The sequence below is a fragment of the Somniosus microcephalus genome, chromosome 1 (genome assembly GCF_052327205.1).
Source record: "Somniosus microcephalus isolate GS21.2 chromosome 1, FLI_Smic_1.0, whole genome shotgun sequence".
Lineage (NCBI taxonomy): Eukaryota > Metazoa > Chordata > Chondrichthyes > Squaliformes > Somniosidae > Somniosus > Somniosus microcephalus.
Genome location: NC_140987.1, coordinates 136023391 through 136038526, shown reverse-complemented (window position 1 = coordinate 136038526; position 15136 = coordinate 136023391). Strand labels below are relative to the sequence as shown.

Here is a 15136-nt window from a genome sequence, read left to right as displayed (position 1 = left end):
AAATTATGATTGTCCAAATGTCCTGTTACTGTCTCCTTAACAATGGACTCCAAAATTTTACCTACCACAGATGTTAGGCTAACCGGTCTATAGTTTCCAGCCTTCTGTCTACTGCCCTTTTTAAATAACAAGACCCCATTTATAACTTTTTTCTTCTGTTTCCCACCCGGCAGTGGCCACATTGATAGCCTGGCCAGCTGCCAAACAGAAAAGCTAGCGGCAGGAGACCACAGCCGGGGACCCTTGGGGATGGTCCCCGACAAGTTCGATTGTGGGGCAGGCGAGAGATGTCAGGCTGGCGAGGGAGGGTGGGGCGGAGTTGCCAATCATGGCAGGCAGGGAGAGAGAGAGGCTGCAATCGGCAGAAGCAAGGCTGAAGGCTAACTTGAGGGGCCGGATGGAGCACTCCTGCTCCCCTTGGCCCACACGGAGTGCTATAAAAAGCACTTACCTTCTTGAGCTGGCAGCTCTCACCTCCCTTTCACTGCCAGATTTCCTGGGCCTTGGGAAACCCGGCTGGCAGCTGTTAAATTTACATTGGACTCCCAAGTGCACTGTGGGAGCCTGATTTAAATATGATAACAAAGTGTCCTGCCTCTCCAAGACGGGACACACGCACGCCTCACTCCCCTCCACCGTAAAAACTGCAACAGGTACGTATTCGGTGGGTTGGGGACGCGTTCACTGTTTTTTAGGGTTTAACCCTTGACCGTCATTTGGGGTGGGGGGGCGGGCGTTAATATCGACCCTAATACTTCAGCGAGTGAGAATTCAATCTATGGGAAAGGCTCCCTATGGAGACAGTGGAAGCAGTTAGAATTAATTAATTCAAATGTAAATTAGATAAATATCTTTCAGAAAGTACAGTATATGAGCAATGTTCCCTGTAAGCTGCACTTTGTTCTGCACGGCCTGTTTCTTTTATTGCATGGTCCCTTTAAATTTCTGTGCACGCGCGGTATTTACAATGGAGAGTCCGGTGAGCAGTCTGCGCAGTACCTTTCCCATTACTGCGCAGAGGGAACATTGTATATGAGTAATTTGAGACATGACATGTGGTAAGTGCAGCATGCTTGAGAGGAACAGATGACTTTGGACCCATGCTCTCCACCACTGGGATTTTCTGGGTCTGTTGTAGACTAATTGATAGAGATTGATTGCTATGATTAGTCAACAACGCCATCATTATTATATGTTGCGACTACGAGGACGGTAGAAGGCAAATCAGATGGAGCATGGTCTTTTTCTGTCTAACAATTGTCAATGACTTGCTGGATGCACCACGCATCGATGACTGGCAGATGTTTGATATGTCACCTGTGAAAGCCTGGAATAATCTTGATGCAAATAAGTTTAATGCAGTGGTATCTTTCACTGCTATAAAGAGGGCCAATCCTCATGTGGATTGGGGCATAAGATCATCCTCCTGCAAGATACAAAGCTCCCTTACCACCTCCCTGGAAAAAAACAAAGCCTTAAAGCATTGCCCCTCAGAAGGACCTAAAAATATTCTGCAGGTGCAGTAAATCTTTAGACATGGGTAATGGTGCCCTTGTAGGAATGTCTAGTTCCTATCAAGAGACTGAGGTCGACTTAGGCGATCAAACAAACGATGTTTAATGTGAAACTAATTGAGTTTAACAAACAGATGCAAGAAAACTACGAATACAGGTCTAGTCAGTTCGGAAGCGCCACGAGGACTGCTTGGACGGTCCCGTGGCTGGCGTCATGACGTCATGACGTTTTTCCCACCGATGGGGATCACGTGATGAACGGCGTGACGTCATCACGTTTGCCCGTGCTCTTAAAGGGACCGCGCTCTGTACATGCAAACAGTATATACAAAGATACAGACTCAGGCTGTAGTTAACATATTGTTAAAGGGAATTATATACATTTGATCGGAGTCCCTTAGTGGCTCCGCCACACCCTCCTCCTCCTCATGCACTGCCGAATGTCTCTGGCTTCCAAAAGTGCTTCTTCCTCTTCCAAATAAGCTAGGTGCAATGGCATTCCAGGAGTTAGCCCCATTGGGAACTGCAACTGCAAGCCTCTTCCCCAGGGTGGATTCAGGTTTTAAAGATGCTCTCCTCCAAAGAGTAAACAAAAACTTTTAGCAGCAAAACACCTTGTTAATACTCTGGACAATTGCCCTACACTTTCCCTGGAGCTACAATGCAGGAAGATTAATTGCAGAAATCCTGTGCTCTGTTTTTATCGGCAGGTCTTGCTCCTGAGCTATGACCAGCAGAAATGTAGGACAGCTGGTGCAGACAGGATTGATGTCAGATGACATAGAATTACATAGAATGTACAGCACAGAAACAGGCCATTCAGCCCAACTGGTTCATGCAAGTGTTTATACTCCACAAGAGCCTCCTCTCATCCCTCTTCATCTAACCCTATCAGCATAACATTCTATTCCTTTCTCCCTCATGTGTTTATCTAGTTTCCCCTTAAATGCATCTATGGCCTCTATTTACATGTCATTTAAATGGCTGGATTTATTTCAGGCACGCCCTAATTTATGTGAAGTGGAGGCAGTCAGGAACATTGATCACAACCGGGGCAGGGTGCAATTCCAGCATTGTGAATCTGCACCCAAATTTCCTGCATGTTGTGCTGCTAAAAAAAGCTAGTGAGCCCATCGCCCCCAAGATCTTTAGTAAGATTTATTGCATATCTTTAACCACTAACACACATACACTTTCGACATTATTCTCCAAGTGCCAGAAAATTCCACTAGCTGAAAAACTGAATGTTGGGCAGAAATCTTTTTTTTGGGTCAATTGAGTGGTAAGCTCCCTGATGGCTTAGTGGGTGAAGACACTGACTAGAATAGCACTAAGTCACACAGACTAGAAAGTTCCAGGTTCAATTCTAGTCTACATTGAATTAGCTCTCAGTTATCACACTACAAATTAATTTATGTCCCCAGGACAAGAAAAAACAGCCAGGGTTCCTGCTCTTGGTTCAATATCCCTACTGAAAAGTGCATGTATGTGAGTGTGCACATGTTCAGGGTGAGGTCTTGTTGGCCTGTCAGCTCCCATGGAGTCTCAAGTCAGCTTCAGGAGAGATGGGGATAAAACTGGAAGAAAAATAATTTATCGCATCTTCAACTGTACACGTGGTCCTATAAACACCTTCTGAAAATACTATGATCTTTATCAATCATAATAGATTCTATTCCATCGACATACAGATAATTCACGATGCACATATAATAACGTTCCTTGGTTCTCAGCATTACTACTTCATTCTACCTTATTTGAACAAGTTAACTGTCTGCAAGAATGTTTTTCCAATGAACAAGTGTAAGATTTGAAACTGTGGCTAATCAGGCATTAAACATTATGTAGAACATAAGTATGATCAGGCACATTAAAGCATAAGGCCATTGTTGACCATATGTTTGGAATGCTAAAGCAAAGATTGAGATGTTTGGTTTGATCGGATAGTATTTATTGTACGACCTAGTAAACATTTTCAAATTCTTTGCAGCAGTTTCTTATATGTTGCATTATCTGACAATAGGGGTTGAACCTTCACATTGATAAATATTTTTGTGTAATGGAAGCTGACAAAACTGAACTCTAACTACCTGGTCATGTAAAAGCGAAGGGGTTTTCTGCTGATAGCTGGCATTTCCTAAAGTCCCAACCAAGTGACTTGACCTCATATGAAAACATACTGAAGTTTCTCATAGGATGAATTATTTGTGTTATTTTTACTGTAATAGGAAAGGTATTTATAATGCTCAAAAAATGGTTTATAGTATGCTCAACTTGAGTTACATGGAATTGCCACATTATATTAACTCGTACAAACATGGACCTTATAACCTCTATGAAAGAAAAAATATTTTTTAACTTTTTATTCAGTAAATACATTATCTATATACTTGAGGTTTTAAAGACTTTCAGATAACTAGCAAATTCAAGAAATGTATTACAGAGTTACAAAAATGTGTGCCTATCACTAACCTAGTAACCACTAGCAGAAGATTGTAGCCATGATGCAAGCTGTGTCATAGCAATATTATTTGAGGAAGGAGCTACGTCAATAGGTAAGTGCTCAATTTGTGGATTGTGGATAATAGACTCAACATTAGCACCAGTATTATTGGCAAATTGGATCCAAAATTGGCTGTTTTTGTGACAGGAAGGCTCTTTCCAATGAGGTTCCACAGGGCTCAGTACTAGGTCCCTTGCTTTTTGTGGAATATATCAACGATTTAGGGGGCATGACAAAGAAGTGTGCAGATGATACAAAAATTGGCTGTGTGGTTGATAGAGGAAGAAAGCTGTAGACTGCAGGAAGATATCAATGGACTAGTCAGGTGGGCAGAAAAGTGGCAAATGGAATTAAATCTGGAGAAGTGTGAGGTAATGCATTTGGGGAGGGCTAACAAGGCAAGGGAATACACAATAAATGGTAGGATTCTGAGAAATGTAGAGGTAGATAAGGTGGTTAAGAAGGCATACAGGATACTTTCCGTTATTAGCCGAGGCATAGAATACAAGAGCAGGGAGGTTATGCTTGAACTGTATAAAACACTAGTAAGGCCACAGCTAGAGTACTGCGTGCAGTTCTGGTCACCACATTACAGGAAAATGTGATTGCACTAGAGAGGGTACACTAGAGAGGGTACAGAGATTTACGAGGATGTGCCGGGACTGGAGAATTTTAGCTATGAGGAAAGATTGGATAGGCTGGCGTTATTTTCTTTGGAGCAGAGGAGGCTGAGGGGAGATTTAACTGAGGTGTATAAAATTACTAGCTGGGGGAGCCCGGCGGTGCCAGGGCTGTTTTGGGCCGGGCGGTTTAAATCGAGTCCCAGGCTTTCGGGCCTGTCTGTCTGTCCCTCTGTGAATCTGCTGCCGGGCAACATTTCTACCTTTTAATACCTTGAAAGATGAAAGTGAAAGTACTTATAAAACGTTTTTGGTAAATGTTATGTTATTTTTAAAAGAGATACTAACTTTTTCGAAGCTGGATTAGCAGATTTTGAGCTGGAAGTAGTTGAAGCAATGGCTACCAGATCCATGAGATGAAAACGATTAGTCCCGCCCACACACACACCGATTGGTCAACCATCAGGTGACTGAACTGTAGGATTGGTCAATCATGACGGAACAGGATTGGTTGATCTTGACGTCAGTCAATCAATGCTAATGAGCGGATAATGAGTGGAATTTTGAAGGTTTTTTGTATAACGCGCAAACAATTTTTGTCCGACCGAAAAGTAAATACGCTTACGACCGTTCTGGAATCGTAAGCTTTCTTTGGATGTAACGCACGCTCTATAACTTTCGAGTGTATAGCCGGACAGACAGACAGACAGACAGATCAATTTTTTTATATATATATATATATATACTAGCTGGGGGAGCCCGGCTTTGCCAGGGCTGTTTTGGGGCGGGCGGTTTAAATCGAGTGCCAGGCTTTGGGGCCCTGTCTGTGTCCCTTTGTGAATCTGGTGCTGGGCAACATTTTAAATCGAGTCCCAGGCTTTAGGGCCCTGTCTGTGTCCCTTTGTGAATCTGCTGCCGGGCAACATTTCTACCTTTTAATACCTTGAAAGATGAAAGTGAAAGTACTTATAAAACGTTTTTGGTAAATCTTATGTTATTTTTAAAAGAGATACTAACTTTCAAAGTAGTTTGAGCTGGAAGCTGAAGGCATGGCAGTGAAACAATGGCTGCCAGATCCCCAAGATGAAAAGGATTAGTCCCGCCCACACACACACACACACACCGATTGGCCAACCATCAGGGGACCATACTGTAGGATTGGTCAATCGTGACAGCACGGTGGCATAGTGGTTAGCACTGTTGCCTCACAGCGCCAGGGACCTGGGTTCGAATCCGGCCTCGGGCGACTGTCTGTGTGGAGTTTGCACATTCTCCCCGTGTTTGCGTGGGTTTCCTCCGGGTGCTCCGGTTCCCTCCCACAGTCCAAAGATGTGCGAGTTAGGTTGATTGGCTATGATAAATTGACCCTTAGTGTTAGGGGGATTAAATACGTGGGGTTACGAGGATAGGGTGGGATATGTGTTGGTGTAGGGGTTACGGGGATCGGGTGGGATATGTGTCGGTGCAGGCTCGATGGGCCGAAATGGCCTTTATCTGCACTGTGGGGTTTCTGTGATTCTGTGATTGGTGGAACCTTGACGTCAGTCAATCAATGCTAAGTAGCAGATAATGAGTTTAATTTTGAAGGTTTTTTGCATAAGGCGCGAATAATTTTCGTCCGAGCGAAAAGTAAATACGCTTACCAGCGTCCTGGAAGCATAAGCTTTCTTCGGGGGTAACGCGCGCGTAGATACGCCGTATAACTTTTGAGCGCATAGCCGGACAGACGCACACCCGAGGACAGACAGAAGGACAGACAGATCGACCGCTTTATATATATAGATAGATAGATAGATGAGGGACCTAGATAGAGTGGATAGGAAGGAACTATTTCCCTGAGAGAGGTCAATAACCAGAGGTCATAGATTTAAAGTAATTGGTAGAAGGACTAGAGGAGAGCTGAGGAGAACTTTTTTCACCCAGAGGGTTTGGGGGGGGGGGGGGGGGGGGGGAAGGGATCTGAAATTCACTGCCTGAAAGGGTGGTAGAGACAGAAACCCTCATCACATTAAAAAAGTATTTCGATATGCACTTTTTTGTCTTTCTATTTGAAGTGCCATAACCTACAGGGTTACAGACCAAGAGCTGAGAAGTGGGATTAAGCTGGATAGTTCTTTTTCAGCTGGCACAGACACAATGGGCCAAATGGCCTCCTTCTCTGCTGTAAATTACTATGATTAAGTTATGGAGGCTCCAATATCTAACTTCATATTCATCTGAGGATATAATACCCAAAGTAACATCACCAGAGATGAATCATTAACAGGGGTGGGATCATCCTGCCTCCAAATTCCCATGCTTTGTTCCATTGTGACTGACAGCTGCACGAAGAGACCAGTTAGTTGATACTAGTGCACAAGACATCTCCAATCTCTGATAAACACAACTGTGTGCAATTACCTCCCTGGGATACTCAGAATAGACACTATAGGGGCCATAACTCCTGAGACACTGGCTGTGCCTGCATCTAAATGAACTGACTATGACCCGTAATATGACGTCAGCTCATTACATAATTTGACACTACACCCAGTGCATAGCTCATGAGATAATGCGAGTGTAACAAGGCCAGCGGGGGGGCGAGATTTCCAGTAGCAGGAATACGGAAATGGAGAGGGGGAGGAAAGGAGGTAAAGTACAATTAAAATTGATATTTTAAGGCCCAACAGTCAACATACAGATAAGTTGGGTGGTGCTGTTGAAAGGATAGAGCCACCGACATATTTTTTGTAGTCCTCCATTACAATGCCTGTTTGTTATGGGTGCTGAATGCCTGGGTGCTGCTTAGGCACTCCAGCCATATTATGACATTTGGGCCTAGTTTAAGTTATTAACATTCTGGCCCTTCCCCCGCCACAACATCAATCTCCCTTTCCACAAAATTTAGTCTCCATACTGATTTTGACTGGACTGCTGAAAATCTCTGCCTCTGGTTTTGTATTGTCTCAAGGATGTACCTTTTGGCTCACTGTAATTTTTGCCTTTAGATAACTGAATATCCTAAGGGGGAAAAATTTGGATGCTTTGCGCCTCCCATTAGCGCAGCGATGTTTTCGCCGCTCATGAAATTGACCAGACATTTTGCGGCGGTGCTAAGCACTACCGCCACGATCTCCTGCGCCGGCAGATCGTGACGCCGGTCGAGCGTGCAACGCCCCGGTAGCGCCCAGGACCAGATATTGAGTGGCGCCCCTTGCTTTTCCACCTGCCACTAGCAACGACAGGTAGAGGGGAATATTTTGCAGTCGGGAAGGGACTGAGGGAGCGCTATTTAAAGGCGGACGCTTCCTGACTTTTTTTTGACAGCGACATTTTTGCACCACGCATTCTGAGAGAGAGAGACTTCTGGAGAGATTCAATGCTGTGTGAAGGAGTTTTGGGTACTGAGCAGCACTTTGCAGGTTCATTTTGATTTGACCTTCCTTGCATCGATTTAGAAGAGACTATGGGGGCTGCACTCTGCCTCTCCATTGTTCTTTCCAGCAGAATTGATGTACAGGTCTCTCCAGGCCAAGATTCAAGGCTGCAATGAGCAGGGTGTGGATGGAGAGCAAGATCGACCCTCCCCTTTAAGAACTGGCCAGCGCCAGTGTGTCTGTGTTCCATTGCTGACTGACATCACATGAGCTTTGCAAGCGCTCTGAGGTAGCGCCTCGCTCCTCGGCGTTAGTGCCTTGAGAGCTGTGTAGTGCCTGATTTAGCGCTCCAATCAGCTCCAGGGGCGATAGAAGCCAAGTTAGCAGTCGGAGGTGATAATTAGCGCCAGGCGCTAACCTTTGCGCCTGGCCGATAATTGTGCCCCAAACAGGGCGATACCGAATTTCTCCCCCCAAGTCTCTATTGGTATAATTTTTACCATTTTCATGGTAGGAAATTCAGTGAAAAAGTCCAACTAATTTTTTTTCCTCTAATAGACTAAAATTTACCAAAACAATCCCAGTGTTTGAGACTTCAATTTTGCTCCTGTAAAATTGTTTCATGAATTCATTAAAATTATTACAGTTTAATTTACAGTGCTGATAAAATCTGCCTGACCTTTAAGTAGTTCCATAATGATGAATAAATTAATGAAGATCCGCCCTGTTTACACACCTCCTTTACAAGTGAACATTTATACACCCAGCATTCTTAGCTTCACTCTCTGAATATCATATAGTAGATCAGTAACACCTACCTAATGAAAGGCCGAGTGATAGCGAGGATCGTCCTGATAAACCATGACGGATGCACAATTATAAATGATTTCAAATTCTTCCTCAACCTGCATTAGAAATAAATCTCTTAGTAACATAGTAACACTTCTTAATGGCACATATACCTATTACTGTGTTTTTTTCTAATTGCTAACATTCAGACAAATTGCTGTTTTTATTATCTACTTAACTACTTTGAATAAATTATATTCACAATGTGGGTGATCTGACAGTTTTATTTCATTGGTTTAAGAAAAACACTTACAGATGAATTGTGAATTCAGAAAATCACAGAAAATAATCACTGTGAACAAGTTTGAAACTGATGATGCCGCACCTTCAAATCTGTACACTGCACTCAGTCAGTAAAGTGAAGAAGAGCAATGATCAGCAGTATAATAAATTACTTTTCAGTTGTTATTTCTGACATTTAATACTAGGTTTCTATTTATCTCAATGTGGAAAGCTTTCAATAATGTAATAGAAGCAAAAACATTCAGCTTATTCAAAATAAATTAGATACCATGATGTGAGAGTTAGTGTATTGGAGAGAGAAGATTTTTTAGGGTGGGCGTAGGATGGTTTTTCCTCATCCCTGACTTTTGTAATCTTAGTCAAGGAACTATGCTGTTCCTAATCAGATTTCCTTTAGTTGATCACTGAGACCTAGATCAAAAATACTTAAATAAATAACGCTGCACACTGATCGAATGCTTCATCCAAGGATGATATATTTTCAGGTTTTGGCTCCAGTTTGGGTTCATAATTGAATTGAATCAAATTAGCTAATTCTCCATTGTGCAACTTGATAGTCTGTCCTACAACCAATGGAGAGATTACGGCCTAAGAAAGGAAGATAACAAACTTGTGTCCATTATATTGCTCAGACTGCATCTCTGGCTCATCATGATCAGTCATATGAGTATCCACAGCTCTACTCACCTGGTCTCCAGGTTGAAGTGATTGCATAAGAGTGAGAAGAACAACAGCTAATGTTAGTACCTATCATTTTCGACTGGGGCTTGAGTTTTAGTGCTCTGATTACCAAACATATGCTGAAATTAAACCCTTGAAGTTGTTGTTGATTGTGGGGGTGGGGCGGGGGGGAAAGAGCCTTACTGTGTTCTAGAGAAGTTGACCGTACTGCAAACAATAAAGAATACTTGCCTTCTATCAATCATTTGATAGCACTTTTTCATCCAGCTAAAACCTGGCATCTTTCTTCGTGGAGTCGCTCCATTCAGATAAATAATCATGTAGTCCTCAGCTACCAAGAGCTCTAAAGTACTAATCACGTACCTGTCCCCAAAGAAAAAGGGTTTTATATTACAGAACTTTAAAACCTGCATTCAGTCACTGTCTTCAGAGTTGCCAGATTGATTGAATTATTACCTATCAGATGCTAGAAAAAACACCAGCTAGTCAAAGCAAGAGTTTGAATTTAAATCTATAAAGCTCGAGAACAATGAATACATTTCATAACTTGAGGTCTCTAGCAAACCCTATTAATACATTTAATCAGTTAGCTGAGAATCAAAGACTAGTATTCCTCTTCTCATAGGGTGCATTGGCCATCATAGTTCAACCAAGCCTCAGAGGTTGTGGTTGTGGGGATTCCCAAAGTAGGGAGCCCCTTCTGCGCATCGCTGACATTGTAAGGAGCAGATGCAGGCTATGTCCCTTACACAGCCCCATGAGGTAGAGGCTGTGCCCCTTACACAGTCCCATAAGGTAGAGGCTGTGCCCCTTACTCAACCCCATGAGGTAGAGGCTATGCCCCTTACAGTCTCATGAGGTGGATGCTATGCCGCTTACACAGCCCCATGAGGTAAAGGCTGTGCCCCTTACACAGTCCCATGAGGTAGAGGCTGTGCCCCTTACACAACCCCATGAGGTAGAGGCTGTGCCCCTTACACAGCCCCATGAGTTAGAGGTAATGCCCCTTACACAGCTCCACGAGTTGGATGCTATGCCCCTTACACAGCCCCATGGGAAGTACCAACATAGGCATATGTGGATCTCGGCCTATTTTTCAGCTCTTCTGCCAGAGCTACAATAAAAGTGTGTCAGATGGGCTGAGGATTTTCAACCTGCTTATATTTATTTAAGAGACTGAACTAGAAATAAACATCCTTCAAATTAATTTAACAAGACTGCAAATTCACTTAATACAACCATGCATGTATGATTGGGTACACTTTCTAGGAAATTTATTTTGCGCCCACATTTAGCCTTTATAGCCCTCAGACTTCTCTATGTTGAATGAGTTTTTATTTAGTTATTTTCTATTTCAGGTTTGGAGAAGGACATTGTGACTAAAAGATTGATGATAGTGTGACAAGTCATCAAATAGAGTGAAGCATTTCTCTTGTGATATTGATCCAATATACCTAAACTCCAGCCTGAGAAATTACATCTCAATGCATTTTCATTTTCATTTGTTATTGCTCCTCGAGTACAATTGTCAAGCTGGTGAAATATTGTGAAAAATCTGAGATGTGTTTTGAGCAGTAGTGAACTCATTTTCAATGGTAATGGATTGAGACTGATAGAATTCACTCAATTAGAAGTGCCAAAGAGAGATTTTCATCAATCTGACTGCAGGATTCCACTAAATTTCCAGTAAAGATGATGATTAAAATATTTTATGCAAATTGGATGATCTTAAATTTTAATTGTGTCTGCTTCGCACATTATTTTAGTCTGTAAAATTAGCTGCCATTTGTTCCAACAAAATCAATGGGAAAATTAAATTGACATAAAAAACTCTTTGTAGCTAATTACAATTTCAGCTTTTATTCTGAGCTTGTATTTTTAATAAGCTCATTAAAGAGGGGATCAGAAAGCATTTTACAATGCATATGAGGGAATGATGATTAAAAAAAAAGTAGAACTGCTTAAAACAAAGTAAAATAAATTATCTTTGATTCAATACAATTCAAACCAAATTTTATAGCAAGTATGGCATGTTTGATATGGACCTATTTATGGATCCATTCTGCTGTGGTTAAAGAGGACATGCATTATCTTGATATACATGAAAATATTAAATATTAAAATCAAACTCCAATCTTATTTTTGAAATTAACCAAAAATAAAGTCAGAGCAGTAAATTATTTTGCATACTAGGCACAAACAATTGTAGATAAAATTGTGTTGAATAGGATAGATGACCTGCCAAACTTTAAAATCAGGCTTGGAGTTTAATAAAATATTTTTGAAGATGGGCAACAATTACTCAAAGTTGTACAATGATAATATTGAAATTATGTTACATGATCAGCTCTGTATACCCTACAAAGTCAAACATTGGGTCAATATTGTTCACAAATAAGTTTTTATATCTTCTCACATCAGAATCTAGTGCACAAACCATGATTTGGCTATTTCATTTTCTGCAAGTAGTAAATCAGGCAGTTTCCTAAACCAGCCCTGCCAGGCTTCAGGGAATGAATCATGTGTTATGGATGTCGTATTGAATTTCCACATAAAGATTTATTTCTGGTTTGAGAGTTGGGTTTGAGAAATCTCCTACAATGTTACAGTATTTCAATTTTTGTTTTGATCTTCACACCTGTCCCTTGGATATCAATCCTGTTGCGCAAAACCACCTGGAAAATTATTTGGAGTTCCTATGATTAAATCAATCTTCCAAATTGATTCTGATCGTGTGCTCAACATGCATTTCTGTTTGAAATGGGTGACTCGAATAAAATGAGATCTACACTAAGTATGGCAAAAATTACAAAGGTAAAGGCTGTCAAGAGAATGATGAATCTGTAGTGACTATGAGGAACAAAGGTTAAAATTAATTCAGTGATAGTATACAAAATTACTGCTAAGAGATGGTTTTTAAAACCCAAGGTATTTTTACAGACACGAAAAAATGAGCTTTCTGTTCAGAAGCTTATACAATTCACTGGTGGTTAAGTCATTTGCCAGTCTCTCCACAAGAGAGTGGGGGTGAAATTGGTTGACACCATTGGTAGCACAAAACTGGTTCATGGTGAATCGGCAGCCTTTCCATCACTGGTGTAAAGCAGGCTTCCGATTCACTATCAGCCAGTTTCACATTGCTGGTGAAGACTAATTTCACCCATCACATCAGTCTTATTTGATATGATGGAGGATTTTTCATTGTTCTTTTTTAAATGACGCTGGTGAATGTAATAGTTAACAGAATGCAAGTGATTGTAATTGTAAAAAAAACTGGAAAAGTACTGTTGAAGGCTACATAGAGCCAAGTAAATTCAGCCTAGTAGAATAATATGCATAAAAAGCTAAAAATTACAAATGTTAAAAATCTGAAATAAAACAGAAAATGCTGGAAACACATGCTGATTGACTTGCCGTTTGTTTCCAGAAGAACAAGCAAAGCTGAAGGAAAATTTGAGGGCATGTATAAATACTTTAGCTCTGAACAAGCAGAGTCATAGGCCTAGAAATTGGGTTGGTAGCGCCGGCGCTGAGCGCCTAAAGAGACCTAGAATTGGGGCGAACGCTATGAGGATAGCGCCGACTCAGAAATTGACTATACATTTAGCGCCTGCGCTAAGTGTTTGCGCGCGCCCACGAGTGCAAGCAGCTCATGACGTCATTTCAGTGTGCAACGCCTTTTAGGAGCGCCTGAGCGCATATTGGGTGGCGCCCGGAGCCGTAGCGCCCAGCGCTATTAGTGACAGTTCGAGGGAGGGCTAACAGGCCCTTCGCGGAGTAGGGGGGCGCTATTTAAAGGGGACAGCTCTAGTGCAGAATCTTCTGCCACTTGGCCTGCTCATTGCGATCGCTGCTAGAGAGAGTTGGCGAGCTAATGTGGAGCGGAGTTCTGGGATTTGAGCTTTACAGTACTTGGGACCTTCAACCCTGTCCAAAGCACTTGCAGCACTACACCTAAAAGCCTTTTGACCAACTGGCATCGGAATGGGAGCTTGTTTGGAGGGCGACGGCCTCATCGCCCAACACTGTGAAGGGGCAGAGAGACGGCGGGAGAGAGGGCCGGGATTGGCCAGAAGGAGGAGGGGCAATGGAGGTCGGCCAATCCGACGGGATGCTGCGAGGGTCTTTAGGCAGCAGGTGACAAGCCTTGACATGTCGGAGGAGCAGTGTTTGCGAAGGCTCCGAATCTGGAGGGACATTGTTACTGATCTGTGCCACCTGCTTGGTCAGGATCTGCAGCCGCGTGAACGCTGCAGAACCACTCTGTCCGTGATGGCTACACTGACTGAAGGCCTCCATTTTTATGTCAACGGATCCTTTCAGTCAGCCATTGGAGACAATGCGACTGTCGCTCAGGCTGCAGTCCGCTGTTGCATCCGGCAAGTGACAGATGCCCTTTATAGGCGAACGCGTCCATTCATTACCTTCCCTCGGACCCTGCCCAAGCAGGCGGAGGAGGAGGAGTATGAGGAGGAGGCAGAGAAGGAGGAGGAAGAGCAGGCGGAGGAGGAGGAGGAGGAGGAGGAAGATGGAAGGTTGAATTCCATATTCAATTAGAGGGTGAGAAGGTTGGATCTCAAACAAGCGTGCTAAGCTTGAATAAAGGAGACTATGAAGGTCTGAGAGCGGAATTGAGTAGAGTGGATTGGGAAAATAGATTAAAGGGTAAGACGATACATGATCAGTGGTGTACATTTAAGGAGTTATTTTACAACTTCCAAAAAATATATATTCCACTGAGAAGAAAAGGGTGTAAAAGAAAAGACAGCCATCCGTGGCTAAGTAAAGAAATTAAGGATAGTATTCGACTAAAAACAAGGGCATATAAGGTAGCCAAATCTAGTGGGAGGATGGAGGATTGGGAAAACTTTAAAAGACAGCAAAAAATAACAAAAAGATTGATTAAGAAAGGGAAGATAGATTATGAAAGTAAATTAGCAAAAAATATAAAAACAGATAGTAAGAGTTTTTATAGTTATATAAAAAGAAAAAGGGTGGCTAAAGTAAATGTTGGTCCCTTAGAGGATGAGACCGGGAAATTAATGGTGGGAAATATGTAGATGGCAAAAACACTGAATGAATATTTTACATCAGTCTTTACAGTAGAAGACACTAAGAATATCCCAACACTGGACAAAGAGGGGGCTAAAGGGGGGGAGGAGCTAAACACGATCAAAATCACTAAGGAAGTGGTACTCGGTAAAATAATGGGACTCAAGGCGGATAAATCACCTGGACCCGATGGCTTACATCCTAGGGTCTTGAGGGAAGTGGCGGTAGGGATTGTGGATGCATTGGTAATAATTTTCCAAAACTCACTGGACTCGGCAATGGTCCCGGCAGACTGGAAAACTGCTAATGTAACACCCT

The 15136-nt window shown here is 42.4% G+C and overlaps 1 protein-coding gene across 11 annotated transcripts in view; it reads right to left on the bottom strand.

The window, feature by feature from the left end:
* Positions 1-15136, bottom strand: part of LOC147124368 (protein prune homolog 2-like) — a 716966-nt gene that overhangs the window by 56761 nt on the left and 645069 nt on the right. For all 11 annotated transcript variants that reach the window (XM_085985968.1, XM_085985885.1, XM_085985895.1 and 8 more), the window contains 2 exons: positions 9998-10129; positions 8812-8898 (listed from right to left, as the gene is read on the bottom strand). In XM_085985968.1, coding sequence (XP_085842094.1) covers positions 8812-8898; positions 9998-10129 — 219 coding nt within the window. The remainder of the gene's footprint in view (positions 1-8811; positions 8899-9997; positions 10130-15136) is intronic.